We start from the raw sequence: 26,735 nt of genomic DNA, 5'->3' as shown, positions 1-26,735 counted from the left end.
GCAGAAGGTAGATGCTTAACCAACTGAGGCACCAGGCACCCCAAGAATGATCTGTATTTAAACTGAAAAAAGAAATCCGTGCTATATTAAGTGATAAAAACACATTTATACTACAGTTTGATTACATTTCTAAAATATGTCCTGATATACATTCTAGAAAATTAAATTAAATTAAATTAGTGGTTATCTTTGGATAAACTTTTTTTTTTTTTAAGATTTTTATTTATTTATTTGACAGAGAGAGATCGCAAGCAGGCAGAGAGGCAGGCAGAGAGAGAGGAGGAAGCAGGCTCCCTGCTGAGCAGAGAGCCCGATGCGGGGCTCGATCCCAGGACCCTGAGACCACGACCTGAGCCGAAGGCAGCAGCTCAACCCACTGAGCCACCCAGGCACCCCTAAACTTTTTTTTTTTTTTAAAGATTTTATTTTTAAGTAATCTCTATATCCACCATGGGACTTGAACTCACAACCCTTAGATCAAGAGTTGCATGCTCTACCAACTGAGCCACCCAGACACCCCTGGAGAAACTTCTAAAGTAAAATTTGAAAAAACTCTTCTGACTTTTCAACCTCACTACTCTTCAAGACCTTCCTCTTCCAGCATCCCTTAAATGTACCTTTCTTCCACTCATACAAACTCCATAAAGTATCATCTCATCATCTGTGACTGTGTGTCCATTAACACCGACATAGTGATGACCTCCTTATCCCTACCTCAAGCCTAAAATTTTCTTAGTCTCAGATTCACATTTTTGCTTTTGTGCTGCACACTCCTCAAAGTCAGTGATTAACTACCTGTCTTCCCTACCACCAACTCTAATCCTGTATTTCCTATTGCCATTAAAAGTTTCCTCATTCCCTTGGTCTCTCCAAGCTGGCAAATTCAGTCATCTTTGAAAGCTTTCCCTCAAATACTGGGGGTCAAATCCTGCCTACAATCTACTCCTGAAATTTCTCCCTAATTCATCCCTTCCTCTCCATCTCACTGCCATTTTCAGAGCTAAAAGCTAAGGCAGGTCTGGCCATTTCTGACTCAGACTGTAAAGCCAAACAAACATTTCGTAAGTACCCATTAACATTTCTTAAATATCTATTATATGGCATACGCAGTAAAAAGAAGCTGAGAATATAAAGATTAATGAAGCAAAGTACTACCATCAAGCTAATCTTGAGGCAGAGACATGGGGGAAGATAATACAATGTGACAAGTTTTACAATTAGAGCAAAATTCACAAGATGTCAATCTCTTTCTTATCTGATCTAATCTTACAACTACCTGAATTATCTTTCCATCTAGAATACAGATCATGCCACTCTTGGTTGTAAAACCCTTGATGATTCTACTCCACTACCTACAGGATAAAGTCCAAATGCTTTAGTACCATCTAAACACTTCACAATCTGGCCCCAACCTCCCTGATGGAGTCATCTATTACTTCTTTTACTTCACATCCATTAACCCAATCATGTTGCTAGGTTAACCATTTGCTACTCTCATAATGTTTTGTGTTCCTACAGCTGGAGAGCCCTTCTTCCTTGTGCCCACCAGTGGAAGTCTTGTCCTATTCTCAAATAATGCTTCCCTTCTGAAATCTTCACTAACCTCTGCTAAAGCAGTTTTTAATATATTATAATAGTTATCACTTCGTGTTATAATTTGTTTTTTTCTTTCTACCAGTAGACTGTGAGACAGATTCCTGAGGATAGAAACTATATTTTGTTATTCTTTCTATCTTTCCCAAAGTCTAGTAAGTTAGTAATTATTCAAGAAATGTTTGTTAAAGTGCACCTGGGTGGCTTAGTCTGTTAACTGTTTGCTCAGGATATGATCTCGGGCTCCTGGGATCAAGCCCCACGTCAGGCCCCTGCTTAGCAGAGATCCTGCTTCTCCCTCTCCCTCTGCTCATGCTCAATCTCTCACCCTCTCTCAAATAAATAATAAAATCTTAAAAGAAAAATGTTTGTTAAATGAATGATGGGGTAGAAACAGTTTTGCAGAGAACCAAAATGTACTAACACTGCATTATTTTCTTTGTTTCTCTACCTGGAATCCAGAGGTCTCCTAAATCAGTGGTACTAAGGCTACTACCTACCATCACCCCCACCCCCACATACCAGGAGCCTGAAGGAGGCTATGTTTGTTTGTTTTTTTTTCTCTCTCTTCCTGTTCATCTGGCTATCTATCTATCCAATCCACAGATTAACAACAGTAAATAACACAGAATCCCCACCCTCCAAGGGGGTTATATTCAAGTAAGGACAGACAATTAGCAGGTAAATAAACACAAATAAATCATTTCAGGTAGTGATCAATGTGATGACTAAAATAAAGTGTTTGGGGATGCCTGGATGGCTCAGTGGGTTAAGCCTCTGCCTTCGGCTCAGGTCATGATCCCAGAGTCCTGGGATCGAGCCCCATGTCGGGCTCTCTGCTCAGCGGGGAAACTGCTTACCCCCCTCTCTCTGCCTGCCTCTCTGCCTACTTGTGCTCTCTGTCTGTCAAGTGAATAAATAAAATCTTTTAAAAAACTAAATAAAATAAAGTATTTGGCTTTATAGCTAGGAGAGAAATGTGCCATTTTAAATGGAGGTGGGGAAGAAATCACTGAAGGTTTCTCTGAGAAGGAAAGAAAAGGTAAAGCCTGAAGGATAAGAAACAACCACCTAAGCAAAATTTGGGGGAAGAATTCTGTAGTAGAAGGAACTTTAAGTACAAAAGCTCTGAAAGCATAAATGCATTTGGCTATGCGAGGGCCAGAGAGACAGTGTGGCTAGATAAAGAAATGAATGTGGAGAAGAAAGCATGGCCTTGTAAGTGGCAGCCTTGCTGAAGACCCATCTGTACCTGTCTTGAGTTTGCAATTTCTAGTTTATATCATCTGTTGTCTGCACAATCTCCTACTTAAGAAAATCACACCCAAAGAACAGTGGAATGGAGTATATAGCATACCCTGTTGTTAGGAAGATGATTCTGGAAGTTTGTTTTCTGGTTTCTGTTGATAAAAAAGTATTCCTACATACAATGTCATGACAATATGGTCCCAGGGCTAATGAAAACTTGATAAGCACAAAAGACTAAAACCACTTCAAAAGAAAGAGAAGTCTTTCTACAGATTACAGGGCCAAAATGAGAACTACCAAAATTATCCTAAATTCACGTAAGGACTCTGAAATACATATGGGTACAAATTTATCCTATTAACTCACTGTTTTTCTATTTCCATGTGAACTTAAAGATCATCTAATACAAATAATTAAATAAGACAGATTTCCAGTTTTTACTGACTGAAGTTTTCCTTTACCTTTAGAGAAATCAAACAATTTTATGATGTTCTGAGAAAGCAAGAATTCATATGCATCAAACTGCTTCTCAGTAGTAATTCTGTGGATGCTTATGTCATAATCTATTTAATTCAAGTTACTACTGTGATGTTAGAGCAAAGTCAATCCATGACATAAATGAATATTCACGAAACTAGCTGCTAAAACAACTCAGTAGTTGCTAGGAATTCAAGCAGTGTGAAATTACACATCTTATTCCTATTCTCAGTAGCATCTGCTAGATTTGCTAACTCGAACATCGCTAAATATAAAGCGCCTTCCATTACACTAGTCAGGTCTTAAAATTACAGGCTGCTGGCCTTCTACCAGTAAAAATAAATTCATACTCAGCATCCTTAAATTGAACTGTGCACTCAGTGACCTCTCACTAGTGTAGTGATGCTTCCCTGATTCTCTCTATGGGGGACCAGAGACAACATTTTTCCCTTCTTCTGCAGAACAGAAGAAGAAAAGGTGACAAACAATAATCATGTTACCCTTCCACACTCCTATTCTCCTGTTCCCTCAAGGGGCAGAGTCTCTTACAATGGGTCTTTATAATCATCCATACCCATAACAGCTATGGAGAAAAAGCAAACACTTTAGCCTAAAAGGGAACCTCTTTACATTCTCCAAGCTGATGTCCAACTTCATATAAGATCTTTCATTTTCTCTTCCCAATTCATCCAGGAAGGGCCACTGAAAAATTTATAAATACCTACTGTATCTTCTTCCCAATTTCACATCTTCAAACTGGTTGGTTTTGTCATTTTTCATCATCATACTCACAAATTCATACTTGAAATTAAAAAATCCATTTCCCTGGTTGGGAAATAAAATCGCGTAATTTGTCCCTGGAGTTCTAGCTCAATCCTGATGTTGGTATTTCCAGGAAGAAATGCAAACATAGTATCAGTTGGAAAGCCTCTTTGAACAGGAAGTATATCCTTATAGACTAAGTCTGGGTATTACTCATTAAGGATTTATTCCTTATCAGGGGTAGAGTCAGAATTAAAGCAAGACCTTACTCCCTTTTTAGTGTGTGGTTCAAGGACCAACAACATCTAGGTCACCTGAAGTTTGTTAAAAAGCACTTAGGTCTACCTCTCAGACCAACTAAATCAGAATTTTCATTTTATTGATATCTGTATATAGCGCTCCCTACATCATAAAATCTCAGAATTGGTGGTAAATTTAAAAGCCTATCATACACAGAGATGAACCTTGGATACAATTATAACTGATAAAGACTATAGTTCCCTTCACAAATTCTTTAGTTCTTATAATAACAAGTCCTCCTTAAGAAAATTTCTCATGAAATTATAACTGCTTATCTTAAACACACCAAAGCTGTCATTGTTGTAAGTCACTGATAAAACCAAGTCCTTACCTAATCTGAGCTCTCCGAAGTTCCCACACCCTATCTTCTTGCCAACCCTGAAGTTGGGTCCCACCATAAGAACCCCAGAGGATGTTGAGGTGCCAGATGGTCGGGGACAGTGTGTACTCCTTTGTGCCATGGGTTTAGTTGTCCGTTGTCTTTCATCCTTCTCCCTACTAGGATGGTCCATGATTTTACACGACAGAGTCTCTGCACGAGTAGCCTCAGTCCGTATAATTCTCTTCAATACAAAAGTACGTCCAAATAAACCGTAGTCAGAGAAAAGTAAGGAGATCTTTTGACACCATATTTATGTTTCTAATGTATCTCCAGGAGATGAAAAATCATTGATTTGTTCTTGTAGGGCATGTAGTCTGTGGATCTCAAACATAGGAGGGTATTTGGTAACCTAGGTAAAAATCAAGAAACATAAGAGTTAAAAATTAAATTTTAAAACAAATTCAGAAAGTTACCACTAATTAGAATGGATCTTATCCAAAAATGAACAAAGTGGATAGCTTCCTGAAATGGGTTTTGGTTTTATACTCTCCAACAGTTTAGCCATCTGGACTAGTTATTCATCTGGTAGCATAAGCTCGGTAAGCTGCAGACCATGGCAGCTAAGGGAACATGCAAGCCTTTAATATAAAATTCTATCTCTGGGGTGCCTAGGTGCCACAGTAGGTTAAGAATCCAATTCTCGATTTCAGGATCATGAGTCCAAGCCCTCTGTTGGCCTCCACACTGGGAGTGGAACCTACTTACATACATACATAATATACGTATGTATTTAAGTACATATATATACACACACATAAATGCTATCTTCTAGTACTGTACATATGACCCACAAGAAAGCTATTTGCTCCATTTTTCATCATTGGCCAAGAGAAAGAAAAAGCGGGGTTAAGTCTAGTTAAATAAACTGTGGACAATTAAAAGCTCTTCCTTCAATTTTGTACAGAACCTATCACAAATGAATTTCCTTTCCAACCCACCTCCTCCATCCCCACCATTATCAAGCACTGACAGCAACAATCCAATCCAATCCAAGTTACTGATGAGACAAACAAGTTCTATAAAAAAACTTCCCAAAACCCTAGTGATACTAAGCAGTCCTAGACTGAAGCTTTGCAATTGTATTTAATATACTCCAATTATCTTTGTTGTTTACTAAAAGTCCTTCAAACAGTATTAGTAACAGAAGGGAAATAAAACTTAAAATGTTTTAGATAGTTCTGTCTTAACTGGTGCAAGTATGTGTCTTTGTATGAGAAACTGCCAGGCTAGATTTTCTTCCCTTATAAATTTCTCTGAAGACAGGAAAAAGATGTATCTTAGCCTATCCAGACAATTTTGAGCTATTCAACTAACTACCAAATTTTCATAAATTACCATTAGTCTAATAGTTTCATTTATAAGATTTGGAAAAGTGTACTTCCTTATCTATTGCTCTTCATACTTTTCATATGTGTTCACTCTAACAGATGGAGGTTATTTTTATACTTGTCACTAACTTTCTCCATTGCGCTTAAACTCATGAAACATTACGTGAAATAATCACATACATCATTATCCATGTATACTTGCATGTATGTATAGAAAAACATATTTTCTACTTCCCTACTGCAAACTCTTTAGCTTGTCATTTGAATTCCTTTACTATTAAACTCCCTATTTAAATTCTTGTATTAAAAAATTACATTATTTACATATATATTTATATTATGTGTGTACACACACACACACACACACACACACACACACAGAGGAATATTATGCAGCCATCAAAAAAGAAATATTGACATTTGCAATGATGGGGATGGAACTAGATGGTATTAGGCTAAGTGAAATAAGTCAATCAGAGAAAGACAATTATCATACGATCTCACTGATACGTGGAATTTGAGAAACAAAGCAGAGGATCACAGGGGAAGAGAGGGAAAAATGAAATAAGATGAACCAGAGATGGAGGCAAACCATAAGAGACTCTTAATCTCTATAAACAACTGAATGTTGCTGGAGTGGAGCGGGGTGGGGGGAAGGGGTTGGCTGGGTGATGGACACTGGGGAGGGTATGTGTTGTGGTGAGCGCTGTGTTTTATGTAAGACTGATGAGTCACAGACCTGTACCCCTGAAACAAATAATACATTATATGTTAATTAAAAATTATTTTTTTTTAAAGTTACCACAAGGAGCATCCATTGTTGACCCTTATACCTAGAATGGCCTCTTCTGTCTTAAAGGCCTGACTCACATCCTATGGCCCTTATGAAACCTTTTATAACCAATTCATCATTAACACTTGGAGCACCACTGTGTATACTATGTATACATTTGCAACTTACCATGTGCCAGATTATATTGATATGTACTTCAATATTCCATTTGATTATAAGCCTTTTAAGTTAGGGATCTTATCATATCTCCTTTAGTTTCTTACATATAATTGGTAATTAACAAATACTGAATAACAATTATGATGGTCTTGCTTAATAGAAAACAGATTTTCAATGACATAACCAAATATTTACACAAAATGGTACAAGAGAGTCCTGATTAACCCTAAAAACTCTTAGAATTCGGGGCGCCTGGGTGGCTCAGTGGGTTAAGCCTCTGCCTTTGGCTCGGGTCATGATCTCAGGGTCCTGGTATCGAGCCCCGCATCGGGCTCTCTGCTCAGCGGGGAGCCTGCTTCCCCCTCTCTCTCTGCCTGTCTCTCTGCCTACTTGTGATCTCTCTCTCTGTCAAATAAATAAATAAAAATCTTTAAAAAAAAAAACAACTCTTAGAATTCATCTAGAAAGAAGCTGGTATGGTTTCATTTCAAGTCATTAGTGTTAAGACAGGATAGTCAGGCTTTCTATTTCACAAGGATATTAAATGATTTATTTTCAATTAGTAGCAGATAACATATGCGAAAGTTAGCTCAAGAATCAGGTCAGGGGTGCCTGGGTGGCTCAGTGGGTTAAAGCCTCTGCCTTCGGCTCAGGTCATGATCTCAGGGTCCTGTGATTGAGCCCTGAATTGGGCTCTCTGCTCAGTGGGGAGCCTGCTTCCTCCTCTCTCTCTGCTTATCTCTCTGCCTACTTGTGATCTCTCTCTGTCAAATAAATAAATAAATATCTTAAAAAAAAAAAAGAATCAGGTCAAATAGGGGGCGCCTGGTGGCTCAGTAGGTTAAGTGTCTGCCTTCAGCTCAGGTCATGATCCTGGGGTTCATAATAAATAAATTCAATAAACAAATCTTTAAAGGAAAAAAAGAAAAAAGAACCAGGTCAAAATGAACATCCAAGGTAAACATCAAGTTATACTTTAACTTTATTTTTAAAAAATGACTTCCAGGGCGCCTGGGTGGCTCAGCTGGTTAAGCAACTGCCTTTAGCTCAGCTCATGATCCTGGAATCCCAGAATCCAGTCCCGCATTGGGCTCCCAGCTCAACAGGGAGTCTGCTTCTCCCTCTGACCTTCTCCCCTCTCATGCTCTCACTCTCTCTCAAATAAATAAATAAAACCTTAAAAAAAAAAAAAAAGACTTCCAAAGATAGCAGTAAAAGACAAACTATATGATTTGTCCTTTTTCTTTTTTACTGTAAAAAGGGGGAAATTCCACTTTTTTTCACGATACACAAAAATAAACTCAAAACAGATTAAAGATCTAAATGTAAGACTTGAAACCAGAGAACTCCTAAAAGTGAACAAAACACACACGTACACACAGGAAGGCAGTAACCTTTTGGGTATCAGCCTTCAGCAGTATTTTTCTGGATCTGTCTCCTTAGATGAAGGAAACAAAAGCAAAAATAAACTATTGGGACTAAACTGAAAAGCTTTTCCACAGCAAAGGAAACCATCAACAAAACAAAAAGGTAATCTACTGAATGACAGAAGATATTTACAAATGATATAACCAATAAGGGTTAATACCCAAAATATATGAAGAACTCATATAAATCAATGCCTAAAAACAAAATACCCTGATTAAATAATGGGCAGAAAACCTGAACAGACATTTTTCCAAAGAAGACAAGCAGACATATGAAAAGAGGCTCAATATCACTAATCAGGGAAATGCAAATCAAAACCACAATGAGATATCCCCTCACAGCAGTCAGAATACCCAGTACCAAAAAGACAAGAATGGGGCACTTGGTTGGCTCAATCAGTAGAGCATGCCAACTCTTGATCTCAGGGTTATGAGTTCAAGACTCACGTTCAGTGTAGAGATTACTTAAAAATAAAATCTTGGGGCACCTGGGTGGCTCAGTTGGTTAAGCATCTGCCGTTGGCTCAGGTCATGAATCTAGGGTCCCAGGATCAAGCCCAGGTCAAGCTCCCTGATCAGCAGGGAGTCTGCTTCTTCCTTTCCCTCTCTCCCTTACCCCTGCTTGTGTGCTCTCTCTTTTCTTATCTCAAATAAATAAAATCCTTAAAAAATAAAATAAAATCTTAAAAAAAAAAGATATGCCAACAAACACTGGCAAGAATGTGGAGAAAAAGAAACCCCTGTATACTGTTTGTGGGAATGTAAATGGGTGTAGCAACTCTGGAAAACAGTATGGAGATTCCTTTAAAAATTAAAAACAGAAATACCACATGACCCAGTAATCCACTTCTGGGTATTTACCTGAAGAAAACAAAAACACTAATTCAGAAAGATACATATACCCCATGTCTACTGTAGCATTATTTACAATAGCCAAGATGTGGAAGCAACCTAAGTTTCCATCGATAAGTGAATGGATAAAGAAGATGGGTGGGGTGTGTGTGTGTGTAATGAAATATAAGTTATTTAAAAGAATGGAATCTTGGGGCGCCTGGGTGGCTCAGTGGGTTAAAGCCTCTGCCTTCGGCTCAGGTCATGATCCCAGCATCCTGGGACTGAGCCTGGCATTGGGCTCTCTGCTCAGCAGGGAGCCTGCTTCCTCCTCTCTCTGCCTGCCTGTCTGCCTCTTGTGATCTCTGTCAAATAAATAAATAAAATCTTAAAAGAAAAAAAAAGAATGGAATCTTGCCAGTTTGTGACAACATGTATGGAACTAGAAGCTATTATATTAAGTGAAATAAGGCAGAGAAAGACAAATACCATATTACTTCACTTATATGTGGAATCTAAAAAACAAAACAAATGAAAAAATAAACAAATAAACAGATTCATAAATACAGAGAACAAACTGGTGGTTGCCATAGGGGAGGGAGATTCAAGGGATGAGCAAAATAGGTGAAGGAAATTAAGAGGTACAAACTTCCAGTTATAAAATAAGTAGGTCAACAAGGATGAAAAGTATAGCATAAGAAATGTAGTCAATAATATTGTATTAACTTCATATGGTGACAGATGGTAACACTTAGTGTGGTGAGCATTTCATAATGCAAGTAATTGCATTTCATAATGCAAGTAATTGCTGAATCACTATGTTGTACACCTGGAACAAATACTGTATGTCAACTATATGTTAATAAAAAATGACAGAGGAAGAGATATATAAATGCAATAAAATGTTTCTTTTTCTAGTAAACAAGCCATTTTGCAACTACTTGTAACTTATTAAACATGTAAATGCTATGATAGATTTTTAGAATCATGCCAGCAAGTTCTTAACTTGCTAAATTCTAGGGGAACCTGGGTGGCTCAGTCAGCTAAGCATCTGCCTTTGGCTCAGGTCATGATCCCAGGGTCCTGGGGTTGAGCCCCACATTGGGCTCTCTGTTCAGCAGGGAGCCTGTTTCTCCCTCTCCCTCTGCCTGACACTCCCCTTGCTTGTGTTCTCTATCTGTCAAATAAATAAAACCTTGGGGAAAAAAAAAGCTTAATTCTAATAGTTTCCATGAATTAAGCATGCCTGAATTAAGAGGAAATATATTTTTTTCAAGTATAACACTGCAAACATTCTTTATAATCAAAAGTTATAATTCATTTCAGGAACTGGTTTACCGCTTCCCAGAAGGCATCACTTCATCAATAAAGCCACATTTACTGAATAAAAACAGATTTACATGCACAACTTTCTTGACTGGGAAATTATAAGAATTCTCCAGTAGGTTAAAGAATTATTGCTAATAGTAAAATGAAAAAAATCCAATTCATCAAACTGTAGGTAGGGAACTGATGCCAAATCTGCTGGTTTATGACACAGTTGAAGAATATGGCTATCTTCAACAGTGGTCAGTGAAAAGTTTTCCTAGAAGATATCTAGAAGACATCTTAGAGCATTCTATCACATTGAAATGGGAGAAACTTTTCTGGTACCTATCACCCTGAGGCAACATCCAAAAGAAATAGGCTAAAACCAAGGGGTCATCTGGCTGGAAGTCACTCTCTTATAAAGGCAAGAGAGTCTCTTTGTGGAAGAGACAGGCATGGTCCTCTATCATGAATGAAATGACTAAAGTGATTTTATTGCTTTATGTAAGAGTATTCTGAGAAGCTGTATGAAGTCTAAAAAAAATTAAGTCCTATTATAAAACCACCAAAGAAAATGTTTAAAGAATTATAGTTGTGAGTCTGTTAAGAGAAAATAAATCACTGAATTACAGTTTGTTATTTCAGATTCTCATATATAGGTACCACCAAAATGAGGCATGTAAATATTTAAATTTTAAAGTCAAAACATACACAGTCTTTGTTGATAGTCAAGAGATACTCAAGCCTTCTAAGTCTCTCTCTTCTGATATAAATTACGATGAAATTGCTTAGAGGTATAGGATGCTAGATCATATGGTAAGTGAATGTTTAAAGAGTCTCTGAAGTGACCACACTTTTCTGCTGTTCCTCCATCTACCGGCTTTGGTGCAAAGGCTTACAGCCTCTCGGTCACAAGTTTCAGCTTCAGACATCATTTCTCACTCCAGTATCCAAAACAAAAATCAAAGGGCAGGGGCACCTGGGTGGTTCAGCCATTAAAGCATCTGCTTTAGGCTCAGGTCATGGGCCTCACATGGGGCTCCCTGCTCCATGGGAAGCCTGCTTCTCCCTCTCCCACTCCCCCTGCTTGTGTTCCATCTCTGTCAAATAAATAAATAAAATCTTAAAAAAAAAAAAAAAAAAAAGGAAAGGGCAAGAGCAAAAAGACTTTCTCATCATGTATCTGTTTCTTGGTAAGGATAAAAATTCTTCCCAGAGCCCAAAGCAAAATTCCCCTCCTGTTAAGTGGCCAACAGGGAATACCACAATCCCTGAAATTCCCACTGTAAGCTCCTCAAAGAATGACATCAAGCCTAACCTGATGTTTAGAACACAGGATAAGTTGGGGCACCTGGGTGGCTCAGTCAGTTAAGCATCTGCCCTGAGGTCATGATCTCAGTCCTGGGACTGAGCCCCAAGTTGGGCTCCCTGCTCAGTCAGCCTCCCTGCTCATTGGGGAGTTTGCTTCTCCCTCTGCCCATGCTCTTTCAAATAAACAAATAAAATCTTAAAAAAAAAAAAAAATAGAACACAGGATAAGTTTCAAGAGTGGTATCATACTGAAAGAAGGTACTGAGTAAATATTCAGTAAAAATGGTATCTGCATGTGTGCATATGCTTGTGTGTGTGTGTGTGTGTGTGTGTGCTAAAAGACTATCAAAAATTACAGAATAAAAAAATTAAAAGACAAAGTAAGGACAAATAAAAGTCTTATAACTCAGCTTAAAAGAAAAAAGGACACTAAGAATATCACTTTAATTAATCTAACAAATGACCAAAATTGATTTATTTTAGTCGCAATACATTTCAGGAGTGTTATTATTAAAGGGAAGAACAATGTTTAGTATCAGGTCCTGATACTATTACTGTTTCTCTTTTCCACCAATTCCAATTATTAATGTCTCCAAATGTTTCCTATTCTTACCACCCTACCCTCACTGTTCAGTCTATTCTCATCTAATGATTACTTTTCAGTTTTATTGAAGATCACAGTCTCAACAATTTCAAATATAAAATACAGTATTAGTTATAGTCACCACGCAGTACATTACATCCCCAGAACTTAGTTATCTTCTAACTCCAAGTTTGTACAGAAGTCTCCTCGCGTCTCCCTTAACCAGTTTCAGTTACCTATGGTAAACTTCCATCCGGGAGCAGGTAATCTTCCTTCTGCTATATCATCAGAAAGTCAATAGAAGCCTAGGGCTACGTCACAATGCCTGTGTCACTCCACTTCATCTCATCATGTAAAGCACCTGACCATCTCATATCGTCATAAGAATAAGAAGGGGAGGGGTGCCTGGGTGGGATTGGCTTGAGTCATGATCCGGGTGGCCAGGATGGAGCCCCACATCAGGCTCCCTGCTCAGTGGAGAGCCTGCTTCTCCCTCTCCCTCTACCACTCCCCGTGCTTGTGCACTCTCTCTGTCTTATTTCACTTAGCATAATGCCCTCAAGGCCCATGTTGTCACAAAAATTATTATTTTTATAGCTGAATAATATCTTTGTGGGTCTGTGTGTGGGTGTGTGTGTATGTTACACACATACACCACATCTTGTTTATTCATTTATCTTTTGATGGGCATTTAGGTTGTCTCCATGTCTTGGCTATTGCACATAATGCTGCTATGAACATGGGGATACATATAACTCTTATTTTTAATTTCTTGAGGAACATCCCTACTGTCTTCTCCAGTGTCTGTACCAATTTACATTTCCACCAACAGTGTACAAGGGTTCCCTTTTCTCCACATCCTCATCAACACTTGGTATTTCTTATCATTTTGATAGCAGTCATTTTAACAGGTGTGAAGTGTTACTTCATTGTGGTTTTGATTTGCATTTCCCTGATGATTAATAATGTTGATCATCTTTCCATATCCATGTTGGCCACCTGTATGTCTTCTTTGAAAAATGTCTTTTCAGTTCCTCTGCCCATTTTTAATTAGATGTTTTTCCTATTGACTTGAATTGTTTATATATTTTAGGTATTAACCACTTATCAGCTACAGGATTTGCAAATATTTTATCCCATTCAGAGCTTGTCTATTCATTTTGTTGATGACTCCCTTTGTTATGCAGAAGCTCTTGATTTTCCGCACAGTTCATGATCTTAGTGTTGTGAGATCAAGCCCGGCATCTGGCTCTGCATGGAATCAGCTTGGGATTCTCTCTCTCTTTCTCTCCCTCCCCCTCCCTCCCTCTCCCCTTCCACCACCCCCACCCCAACTCCTATACACACTCTCTCTCACTAAATAAAGGGGAAAAAAAGGTTTTTAGTTTGATGTAATTCCACTTCAGTTTTGCTTTTGTCGTCTTTGTTTTTGCTGTCAAAATTTAAAAAAATCATTGCCAAGACTAGTACCAAGTTGCTTATGCTCTGTGTTTTCTTCTAGGAGTTTTGTGGTTTCAGGTTTTACATTAAAGTCTATAATCAATTTTGAGTTCATTCTGGTGATATAAGACAGGGGTCCAGTTTTCCCATCACTTTTTTTTTATTTTTTATTTTATTTTTATTTTTTTTAAAGATTTTATTTATTTGACAGAGAGATATCACAAGCAGGCAGAGAGGCAAGCAGAGAGAGAGAGGGAGGAGGAAGCAGGCTCCCTGCCTAGCAGAGAGCCCGATGCGGGACTCGATCCCAGGACCCTGAGATCATGACCTGAGCCGAAGGCAGAGGCTTTAACCCACTGAGCCACCCAAGCAGCCCACCACTTTTTTTTTTAAAAGATTTTATTTATTTATTCAACAGAGAGAGATCACAAGTAGTCAGAGAGGCAGGCGCGCGGGGGCGGTGGGGGGGGGGAGCAGGCTCCCTGCTGAGCAGAGAGCCCGATGTGGGGCTAGATCCCAGGACTCTGAGATCATGACCTGAGCAGAAAGCAGAGGTTTATTAACCCACTGAGCCACCCAGGTGCTCTCCATCACCACTTATTGAAAACACTATCCCTTTTCTACTGCATATTCTTGGCTCCTTTGTTGTAAATTAATTGACCATTTATTCTGTTCCATTGATCAATGTGTCTGTTTTTACCCCAATTACCATACTGCTTTGATTACTGTAATTCTGTCTTACGGTCCGAAATCCGTAAGTATGATATTTCCAGTTTTGTTCTTTGTCAAGATTGCTTAGACTAGGGTACCTAGGTGGCTCAGCTTGTTAAAATGTCTGCCTTCAGCTAAGGTCATGATACCAGGGTCCTGGGATCGAGTCCCACATAGGGGGACTTCCCTGCTCAGTGGGAAGTCTGCTTTTCCATCTGCCCCTCCCCCCACTTGTGTGTGCACACACTTTCTCTCTCTCTTGCAAAAATAAATAAAATCTTAAAAAAAAAAAAGATGGCTTAGACTATTTGGGTTATTTTGCAGTTCCATACTAATTTTAGGATTTTTTTTTCTACTCATACTTTTTCATACTCATTTTTCTGTGAAAAATGTCATTGGAATTTTGATACAGACTGCACTGAACTGAAAAATTGTAGATCACTTTGGGCAGTATGCACATTTTAACAATATTAATGCTTCTAAACCATGAGAACAGACTTATCTTTCCATTTATTTGTATCTTCTTCAATTTTTTTTTTAAAGATTTTATTTATTTGACAGAGAGATCACAAGTAGGCAGAGAAGCAGGCAGAGAGAGAGTTTGAGAAAGCAGGCTCCCCGCTGAGCAGAGAGCCCGATGCGGGGCTCGATCCCAGGACCTTGGGATCATGACCTGAGCCGAAGGCAGAGGCTTTAACCCACTGAGCCACCCAGGTGCCCCTATCTTCTTCAATTTCTTTCATCAATGTCTCAGTTTTCAGCTTTACCTCCCTGATTAAATTTATTACCAGGTATTTTGTTCTTTTGATACAATTATAAACGGGATTTTTAAAATTCCCATTTTCTGACAGTTCATTAGTGCATACAAATGCAGATTTTTGTACATCTATTTGTATCCTGCAACTTTACTGAATTTGTTCATTAGTTCTAATAGTTTCTTTTAAGATTCTTTTTATTTATTTATTTGACAGACAGAGATCACAAGTAGGCAGAGAGAGAGAGAGAGAGAGAGAGAGAGGAGAAGCAGACTCCCCACTGAGCAGAGAGAGCCCTATGTGGGGCTCGATCCCAGGACCCTGGGATCATTACCTGAGCAGAAGGCAGAGGCTTTAACCCACTGAGCCACCCAGGCGTCCCAGTTCTATTAGTTTTTTGATAGAGACTTTAGGGTTTCTATATATAATATCACATCATCCACAATCAGTGATAATTTTACTTCTTCATTTCCAATTTAGATGCCTTTTGGTTTCTTTCTTTAAGTAGGCTCCATGCCTAGCATGGGGCCCAATGGAGGGGTTGAATTCACAACCTTCGATCAAACCCTGAGCTGAGATCAAGAGTAAGACACTTAGGGGCGCCTGGGTGGCTCAGTGGGTTAAAGCCTTCGGCTCAGGTCATGATCCCCGGGTCCTCAGATGGAGCCCTGCATCCGGCTCTTTGCTCAGCAGGGAGCCTGCTTCCTCCTCTCTCTGCCTGCTTCTCTGCCTACTTGTGATCTCTGTCTGTCAAATAAATAAATAAAATCTTAAAAAAAAAAAAAAAAGAGTAAGACACTTAATCAACTGAGCCATCCAGGCACCCCTTGATTTCTTTTTCTTGACTAATTACTCTGGCAAGGAGTTCCAATACTATGCTGATTTCTTCTTTGACCCATTGGTTGTTCAGTAGAATGCTGTTTAATCTCCACATACTTCTGAATTTTCCATTTTTCCTTGTAATTGATACTTTCATGCCATTGTGGTCAGAAAAGATGCTTGAGCGGCACCTAAGTGGCTCACAGGGGTTCTGGATCCAGCCCCATTTTGGGCTCCCTGCTCAATGAGGAGTCTGCTTCTCCCTCTCTCTCTGCCTCTCCCCATGGCTCATGCTCTCTCCCGCTTTCTCTGTCAAATAAATAAATAAAATCTAAAAAAGAAAAGAAAAGAGAGAAGATGCTTGATATGCTTTCAGTCTTCTTAAGTTTATTAAATCTTGTTTTGTGACCTAACATATTATCTATCCTGGAGATATTCTGTGTATGTTAAAAAGAATGGGTATTCTGCTGTCAAGTGGAACACTGTGTAAATGTCTGTTAAGTCCATCTGGTCTAGCGTATACTTTGAAGTCCAATGTTTACCTACTGAATATCTGTCTGAATGATCCATCCACTATTGAAAGTGGGGTACTGAAGTCCCCTATCATTATTGTGTTGCCATCTATTTCTCCCTATTATTGTTTACTTTATATATATTTAAGAGCTCCTATGTTGGGTGCATAAATATTTGCAAAAGTTATATCATCTTGTTGGACTGACAACATGTTGGACTGACAACATTACCATTATAATGACCTTGTTCTTATTAGAGAATTTGTCTTAAAGCCCATTTTGTCTGATGTAAGTATAGCTACCACTGCTTTCTTTTGGTTTCAATTTGTATAGAGTATCTTTTAACATCTCTTAACTTTCAATCTGTGTGTGTCCTTAAAGCAGATATCTCCTGTAGTCAGCATATAGTTGGGTCTTATCTTTTCATCCATTAACCAACTTTATGTCTTTTGATTGGAGAAATTTAGTACATTTATATTTAAAATCATTATTGATATATATGGACTTACTATTACCATTTTGTTAACTATTTTTCTAGCTGTTTTATAGTTCCTTTCTTCTTTTCTTGTTCCCTTTGTCTCTTCCTTTATGACTTGATGATTTTATTTAGTGTGTGCTTAGATTCCTTTCACTTTCTCTTTTGTGTATAAGTTTCAGTTTTGTAGTTGCAATGAGGCTTATATAAAATACATTTACAACAGTCTATTTTAAGCTGATAACAACTTAAAATGTACACTAAAGCTCTATATTTTTACACATCCCCATTTTATGTTTTCTATGGCACAATTTACATCTTTTTACCTTGTATACCCGTTAAGAAATTATTGTAGGTTGTTATTTTTACTACTTATCTCTTTTAACCTTCATACTAGATTTATAAGTGATTTACCCACCACCATTACAATAGAGAATGTTGAATTTAACTATATATTTAACTTTACCAGTGAGATTTATACACTCATGTTTTCCTGTTAGTAATTACCATGCTTTAGTTTCAGCTTGAAAAAGTCCCTTTAACATTTCTTTTAAGGCGGTCTAGTGGTGATGAACTCCTTCAATTTTTGCTTGTCTGGAAAATTCTTTATCACTCCTTTAATTCTAAAGGATTTCTGACCTCAGTGACCGACATTATGACCATTATTTTTAAGACTTTATCAAGTAAATCACTTATCTCTGTTTCTCAAGTTTTATCTTGTTCTTTTGTTCAGAAAATATTCCTCTGTTTCTTCATTCTCCTTGACTCTGTTTTTTCTGTGTACTGGATAAGACAACCACCTCTCCCAGTCTAGGCAGAGTAGTCTCCTGTAGATAAACCTTACTGCTCAGCCAGGTCCTACGTCCTGGCTGTTTCTCAAATCTTTGTGATTGTCCAAAGCCACCTCCTTTGTTCTTAATGGTGCCCAGTAACTAAGGATGTGCCAACACATGTCAATGACCCAAAGGGGAGGACCTGGGATGCCTGGGTGGTTCAGTCAGTTAAGCGGCTGCCTTCAGGTCAGGTCATGAGACTGGGGTCCTGGGATAGAGTCAGGCATTGGGCTCCATGCTCAGCGGGGAGCCTGCTTCTCCCTCTGCCTCTGCCTGCCACTCTGCCTGCTTGTGCTATCTCTGACAAATAAATAAATAAAATCTTTAAAAATAACAACAACAACAACAAAACCAAATGGGAGGACTTAAGTCAGCATTCAGATGAAGGCTAATAAGAAGCTGGACCTTCAGGCAGCAGCTTTTAAAGAATGAGAGTAGATCTTTCAGGGAGACTGAGAGCAGAGCTTTTTAATCTGCTCCCTCTGCACTGAGCCCTCAGGGCTATAGTCAGTTAAAAATTGTTTGTTATAGTCCTGTGGGACTCATAAACACAAGCCCTGCAGCCACCAGAGCCAGGCAACCATGGGGGTACAACCCCAGGCAACAGCCACAAAAGCCTGGGTACCAGATGAGACTGTACAGATTCATTCTAAGGAGACACTGGTGACGTGCAGTAGGCCAGGAGAGTCCCGCATCAAACTTCTTGCTCAGTGGGGAGACCGCTTCTCCTTTGCCCCGCTCCCCCACTCATCTCCCTTTCTCTCTCTCTCTGAAAAATAAATAAATAAAATCTTAGAAAGAAAGAAAGAAAAGGCAAAAGAACCTGAATAGCCAACACATATTTCAAAGAGAAGAACAAAGTCGGAGAACTAACACTACTCAACTTTAAGACTCACTATAAAGCTACCGTAATCAGACAGTGTGGTACACGTAAAAGAATACACAAATAGAATGGAACAGACCAGAAGGCCCAGAAATAGGCCCACACAAATATAATCAAACTGATCTTTGACAAAGGAGCAAAGGCAATACAGTGGAGGATTACCTCTTCTAAAAATGGTGCTGGGGGGCACGTGGGTGGCTCAGTGGGTTAAAGCCTTTGCCTTCGGCTCAGGTCATGATCCCAGCGTCCTGGGATCGAATCCCACATGGGGCTCTCTGCTCAGCAGGGAGCCTGCTTCCTCCTCTCTCTCTGCCTGCCTCTCTGCCTACTTGTGATCTCTCTCTGTCAAATAAATAAATAAAATCTTAAAAAAAAAATGGTGCTGGAAAAAATGGATACTACATGCAAAAAAGTGAATCTAGGGGGAGCCTGGGTGGCTCAGTGGTTAAAGCCTCTGCCTTCGGCTCAGGTCATGATCTCAGGGTCCTGGGATCGAGTCCCGCATCGGGCTCTCTGCTCAGCGGGGAGCCTGCCTCCTCCTCCTGTCTCTCTCTACCTGCCTCTCTGCCTACTTGTGATCTGTCTGTCAAATAAATTAAAAAAAAAAAAAATCTTTAAAAAAAAGTGAATCTAGACACAGACCTCACACCTATCACAAAAATTAACTCAAAATGAAGGATAGCTCTAAATGGAAAACACAAAACTATAAAACTACTAGAAGGTATAATAGAGAAAATCTAAGTGACCTTGGGTTTGGCAATGATTTCTCAGGTCCACCACCAAAAGTGCAATCCATGAAAGAAAAATTGGTAAGCTGGACTTAATTAAAATTAAAAACTTCAAAAATTAAAAAATAAAAAATAATTTAAAAAATTAAATTAAAAAAACTTCTGCACTGCAAAAGTCATTGTTAAAAGAATGAAAAGACAAGCTACAGACTTGGCGAAATATTCACAAAACAAATACCTGAAAAAGGACTCTTAACCCAAAATTAAAAAAATAAAATTAAATTAAATTTAAAAAAAAATTGAAAATGAACAACAAAATAAACCCAATTTAAAAATGAGCAAACGGGGGCACCTGGCTGGCTGGCTCAGGTGGTAGAGCATGTGAGTCTTAATCTCAGGGTTCTGGGTTCAAGCCCCACATTTGGTGTAGAACTTAATTTAAAAAAAGAAAAAGAAGGGGCGCCTGGGTGGCTCAGTGGGTTAAAGCCTCTGCCTTCGGCTCAGGTCATGATCCCAGGGTCCTGGGATCGAGCCCCGCATCGGGCTCTCTGCTCAGCGGGAAGCCTGCTTCTCCCTCTCTCTCTCTCTGCCTGCCTCTCTGCCTACTTGTGATCTCTGTCTGTCAAATAAATAAATAAAATCTTTAAAAAAAAAAAAAAAAAAAAGAAAATGGGCAAAGAATCTGAACAAACACCTCACAAAGACATACAGATCACAAAAATGAAAAGATGCTCAACATCATATGCCATTAAGGAACTGCAAATTCAAATGGTATCACTACACTATTAGAATGGAAAGTACAAAACAATGTCAACACCAAATGCTGGTGAGGATATGGAGCAACAAGAACTCTCATTCATTGTTGGTTGGAATGCAAAATGGTACAGCCACAGTGGGAGGCAGTTTGGCAGCTTCTTACAAAGCTAAACATATTTTTACCATGTGATCCAGTAGTCCTTGGTACTTATTCAAAAGAACTGACAACTTAAAGGCCATACAAAAACCTTCACATAATGTTTATAGCAGCTAAACAGAATAAATGTTTTTATCTGAAATCGCCAAAAAGTGGAACCATTCAAGATATCTTTCAATAAAAGAATGGATAAACTATGATACAGCCATGCAAAGGAATATTATTCAGCAATAAAAATAAATGAAGTATTAAGCCATGAAAAGAAATAGAGGAGCCCTCAAAGAACAGTCACTAAGTGAAGGAAGCCAATCTGAAAATATTATATACTATATAATTCCAAGTATATGACATTCTGGAAAAGGAAAAAATATGGAGGCAGTAAAAAGAACAGTAATTGCTACATATTCAGGGAGACAAAGGGAGAAAGGGATGAAAAGGCAGAGGGGATTTTTGGAGCAATGAAACTAATCTATAAAATACTGTAATGGTAGATACATATAATTATGTGCTTGTCAAAACCCATAAAATATATAACACAAGGATTGGATTCTAATGTAAACTATGGGCTTTAGTTAATAATAATATAGTCAACCCCTGAATAGCACAGGTCTACTTACAAAGGATTGTTTTTTATAAATACAGTATAATGTTATAAACATATTATCTCTTCCTTATGATTTTAATATTTTCTCTAGCTTACTTTAAGAATACAGTATATAATACATACAACACACAAATCTGTGTTGACTATGTTATTAGTGAGGCTCCTTGTCAACAACAGACTAGCAGTAGTTTTTGAGAAGAGTTATAAGTAGATTCTCAGCTGCACTGGAGGGCTGGCATCCCTAACCCCCACACTAATCAAAGGTCAACTATAATTTTAAATAAGCATGTATTATTTTAGTTATTTTTAAAAAATCATTAGATAAAAATTCTCTCAATTTTCTAACACAAACCAGCAGAAACATGTCTGCAAAGTTACCTATCTTTACATTACCTTCTTCCTAACTCATGCAGAATGGGTGGTCCTCTCACCCAAGGCAAGTAACTTATCAACTTTACTATATCATCTCTCTCACCTGTACCTTTATTCTCTTCCTCTCTCCTGATCCCCTACAATGAGCACCAAACATGTTCAAAACATTCCCATTAAAAATACAAGACACAACATCCATACCTTGATCATTATCTCTGGTCCAGCTACCATCCTCTTTCCCATGGGCCCTTCACAACCAAACTGAAGAGTTGTCGTCACTCACAGTTTCTATTTCCTTATTACTGAACACTGTGTAATAGGGTTTTTAATCCCATCCCCCCAAACCATTTTTACCTTTCTTTTCCCCAGGTAAACCGCACCCTTGAGGTTAAATCTGAGGAATACTGTTCAGTCCTTATCTTTTTCATCTCCTCGCACTGGTGTGTGGCCTTTTGCTCTTATTTTAAACAATTTTTTCCCCTTTAAGTTCATGCTGTCACTCTCTTCTGTCTTTCTGTATCTCTGACTGATCTTTTTTTTTTTTTTTTTTTTTAAGGTAGGCTCCTGGGCTTGGAGCTGAACATAAGACTTGAACTCACTACCCTGAGATCAAGACCTAAACTGAGATCAAGACCTGAGCTGAGATCAAGAGTCAGACCCTCAACCCCATGAACCATCCAGGTGCCCTAACTGCTCCTTTACTCAGCCTGTCCTTAAATGGTTTCATTTCCTCTGAATACTGGGTCAAGCCTCTCTTCTCACTCAATACAACTTCATGGATTCCAGTCATGCATGCATTCAACATAAATGTATTAAGCATTTATTATGTAAAAGATACTGTTCCCAGGCACTGCTGCATTATTCTAAGCATCCGTATCATATGTTCATTTACATGCTGATACATCCTAATTTACATTTCCAGCCCTTCTCCAGAGATTGAGATCTATATGATCAGAAGTATACTTAATTTTTCTACCTAAACATAAAAAATGCCGATACTTCAAACTGAACAGCTTCAACTGAACTCATCTCTTGGCTCCCAATTCTCCCACTACCCTCTCCTCCCCAAGAAAATTTGAAACCTACTTTCTTCTCTTGGATTTCATCTCAAAGCACAATACTACTAACCATCGACCTCATGACCTAAACAAGAGACAAAAGAACTGTCAATTTTAACTCTTAACACTCAAATCTAGAAGTTTTCTCCATGTTGATTTAGTACCACTGTGGCAAAGAAACAATCCTCCCAGAGGGATGGCACACAATCTCACAACTGATCTCCTTGCTCCGGTTTCCCCTCTCAACTGGTGGGTCTCCACAGTAATTTGCACACCACTGCAGCCTAAGGGAGCTTTCTTAAAAGGCCCGCCTGATAGGTTATCTTCCAACTCAAACTTTCAATGGCTTCTCAATAGCCTTAGAGAAAAGGTAAAATCTCTTAAGTGGCTTAAAGTCCTTCCTGATCTGGCACTTCCTAACCTCTCCAGCTTCATTTCACTTCAATACTTCTCTTGCAGTGAATGTTAATGAACACCAAACTTAACTCATTTCTTCTCAAAGACCCTCAGTCTGGACTCCTTAAGTTAACTTATGCTCCTTTTTAGCCTTTATCCTAAATGTCCCTTTCTCTGGAAAACCTTTCCTGACTCAATTCTGTGTTACGTGTCCCTCGCATGTACTCTTTCAGTAGGGCATTTGCCAAGACGGTGAAACTACTCTGTATGATACTATAATGGTGGATATATGTCATTATACATTTTTCTGAAACCACAGAACGTACAACACTTCGAGTGAACCCTAATGTAAACCACAAGCTTTGGGTGATTATGATTTGTCAATGTAGGTTCATCAATTATAACAAATGTATCGATGGGTGGGGGGTGCTGATAATGGGGGAGCTATGCATGTTTGGGGGATATATGAAGAGTAAATCTCTGTATCTTTTTCTTTATTTTACTGTGAACCTAAAACTGCTATAAAAAAGGAAGTCTTAAAGCAAACATACACACGTGTTTGTTTATACACATTTTAAAATATTATTTCTACATAAGAGAACTTTAAGGGATTAATAGCCATTACTGAAGGAGTCTGCATAATTTCTAGGTGTTGAAAAGGAAAAGCACTTATATCTATTCAAAGTGGAATTCTTGGGGGGCGCCTGGGTGGCTCAGTGGGTTAAAGCCTCTGCCTGCGGCTCGGGTCATGATCCCAGGGTCCTGGGATCAAGCCGAGCCCCGTTATTGGGCTCTCTGCTCGGTCGGGAGCCTGCTTCCCTTCCTCTCTCTGCCTGCCTCTCTGCCTACTTGTGATCTCTGTCAAATAAATAAATAAACTGTTTAAAAAGAAACAAACAAAGAAAGTGGAATTCTTGGGAAGCCTGGGTGGCTCAGTCCGTTAAGCCTGTCTTCATCTCAGGTCTTGATCCCACATGGGGCTCCTTGCTCAGTGGGGAGCCTGCTCCTCCCTCTCCCACTCCCCCTGCTTGTGCTCTTTCTCTCTCTCTTTCTCTCCCTGTCAAATAAATAAAATCTTTAAAAACAAAGAACAAAAAGAAAAAAAAAAACACCAAAAAAACAAAGTGTTCTTAATTCAACCAACAAACATGTAGTGAGTGCCTAAAACTAAGATAGTCACCAGGGATATAAGGGTGACATCAACATAGATGTAGTTCCTGTGCTCATAGAAGTTACAGTTCTAAGAGGTGGCATCATAATCAATCACAGGAATAAAAGAAATACAAAGAAAACAAAGATCTGCTGAAATAAAGATTATGAGGAAGTCAAAAGGGAGAGTTTCAGATAGAGGGAGATTAAAGTCATTATTAGAAGCCACACTTCAAGTGTCTCTCAAGGATGAGAAGGAGACAATCTTATCAAGAGCTAGGAACAGAGTCTCCAGAGAGAGGAAGAGCCCATAAAAAAAGACTTGGTGGAAGAAGACCAACAAGTTCTCAAGGTGAAAACACAGCAGGAATCCATCATTCAGGATTTTTATAGATCACTGATACAGCAAGAAGAAGCCATTTAAACATTTAAAGCAGTGGAATGACATTTATATGTAAAGGGATTTAGGGCTTACAAAAGACATTTACATTTATTTTTATTTTATATTTAAACTTAAATTAGTTAATATGTGCTGCATTATTAGTTTCAGGGGTGGAATTTAGTGATTCATCAGTTGCAGAGAACACCCAGTGCTCATTCCACCAAGTACCCTCCTTAATGCCCATCACCCATTACCCACCTCCCCTCCAGCAACTCTCAGATTCCTATAGTTAACAGTCTCTTACAGTTTGTCTCCCTTTGTTTTCATCTTATTTTATATTTCCTTCCCTTCCCCTATATTCATATGTTTTGGTTCTTAAATTCTACCTACGAGTGAAATCATATGGTATTTGTCTTTCTCTGACTAACCTATTTCACTTAGCATAATACCATCTAGTTCCACCCACATCATTGCAAATGGCAAGATTTCGTTCTTTTTTCATGGTTGAATAATATTCCTGTGTGTGTGTGTGTGTGTGTGTGTGTGTGTGTGTGTAAGAATATGTATATACACACACATCTCCTTTATCCATTCATCTATTGATGGACATCTGAGCTCTCCATATTTTGGCGACTGTGGACATTGCTGCTTATAAACAGTGGAGTGCATGTGCCCCTTCAAATCCCTGTTTGCATCCTTTGGATAAACAGCTAGCAGTACAACTGCTGGGTGGTAGGGTAATTCTATTTTTAACTTTTTGAGGAACTTTCATACTCTTTTCCAGAACAACTGCATCAGTCTGCATTTCCACCTACAGTGTAAAAGGGTTCCCCTTTCTCCACATCCTCACCAACATCTGTTGTTTTGTGACTTGTTAACTTTAGCCATTCTCACCGATGGTGGTTTTGATTTGTATCTGCCAAGTGATATTTACATTTTTAAAATGATTAACTTTGGGTGCTATGTGACCTCTTCAGTGAAATGAACTTAGACTTATCTGCCCTGATAAAAGCCAATTATTCCTTGCCATAGATGAGGAAATTGAAGCTCAGAGGGTTATATTCACTAACTAGGTCACAGTCAAACCCAGCCAGGGTTTGACTCTGGTCTCTCATCTGCCGCATGTACCAAAAAACCCTGCACTCACTCACTCACCCATTCAGCCCCACTGAATCGAAAGTGCACTGGCTTCACAACTGTCCTCCTGAAACAATAAAAAAAGTATGTGGTGTTTTTTAAATGTGTCCACAATTCTTTTTTTTTTTAACTAGGAAGCCAGCCTAATTCTTCCTCCCTTGAATAACTTAAAATTCCTTCTGTTTCCCACACCAATGCTCTTCATCACTTGAACACTATATTTATGACCCCTTTTTGTGGCAGAATTTCTCCATGGGATCTCATTTGCATTTTTTAATTGAAGCTTTACTGAGATATAATTTATATACCATACAACTCATCTAAAGCACATTTCTGTTTTAAAAATAATTTGGGGGGGGGGTGCCTGGGTGGCTCAGTGGGTAAAGCCTCTGCTTTCAGCTCAGGTCATGGTCTCAGGGTCCTGGGATCGAGCCCTGCATCAGGCTTTCTGCTCAGCAGGGAGCCTACTTCCTCCTCTCTGACTGCCTCTCTGCCTACTTGTGAACTCTCTGTGTCAAATTAAAAAATTAAATAAATAAATAAATAAAATAAAATTGGGGGGCGCCTGGTGACTCAGTTGATGGAATATGCAACTCTTGATCTCAGGGGTGTGAGTTCAAGCCCCATGTTTGGTGTAGGGACTACTAAAAATAAAATCTTTAAAACTAATAATTAATAAATAAAACAAAATAAATTTTGAACTTGGGAGATATGAAATTTAGCCCACAATTAGTACAACTGACTTTTCTTGAGTTCAGTCACCTGGTAAATACTTAGAGCTTCCTTAGTTGGCTCATTCATTTCACCAACCTAACAGGAATGGTAAGGGACCTCCGCCTAAAGGAACTGTCCTGTCATATACTGAGAAAAGTAGACTGTACCTTCTGCTTTTGGCTTCATCTCTAAATCTTGTTCATAATAAATTTGGTAAGGACTGTGAAAAGTAAAAGAACTTATATCTATTTAAAGTGGAATTCTTGGGATGCCTAGGTGTCTCAGTCAGTTAAGTGTCCACCTTCAGCTCAGGTCATAATCCTAGGGTCCTGGGATCAAGCTCCACATTGGG

General features: G+C 38.7%; 1 protein-coding gene across 13 annotated transcripts in view; it reads right to left on the bottom strand.

The window, feature by feature from the left end:
* CSNK1G1 (casein kinase 1 gamma 1) overlaps positions 1-26,735 on the bottom strand; it is a 188,717-nt gene that overhangs the window by 101,901 nt on the left and 60,081 nt on the right. For 10 of the 13 annotated variants that reach the window (XR_004383548.1, XR_004383551.1, XR_004383550.1 and 7 more), the window contains one exon: positions 4,712-5,111. Coding sequence is in view for 10 of the 13 variants with exons in the window: in XM_032864732.1 (XP_032720623.1) it covers positions 4,712-4,892 (181 nt within the window). In the remaining 3 variants the exon portion in view is untranslated. Of the gene's footprint in view, positions 1-4,711; positions 5,112-12,738; positions 12,759-25,687; positions 25,737-26,735 lie in introns of those variants that run through there. The other 3 variants (XM_032864727.1, XM_032864728.1, XM_032864731.1) reach the window with 2 other exon arrangements.

The sequence above is a fragment of the Lontra canadensis genome, unplaced genomic scaffold, assembly GCF_010015895.1.
Source record: "Lontra canadensis isolate GAN:19392208 unplaced genomic scaffold, GSC_riverotter_1.0 scaffold28, whole genome shotgun sequence".
Taxonomy (NCBI): Eukaryota; Metazoa; Chordata; class Mammalia; order Carnivora; family Mustelidae; genus Lontra; species Lontra canadensis.
The sequence above is the reverse complement of the archived record's forward strand: the minus strand, read 5'-3'. Positions and strand labels throughout refer to the sequence as shown.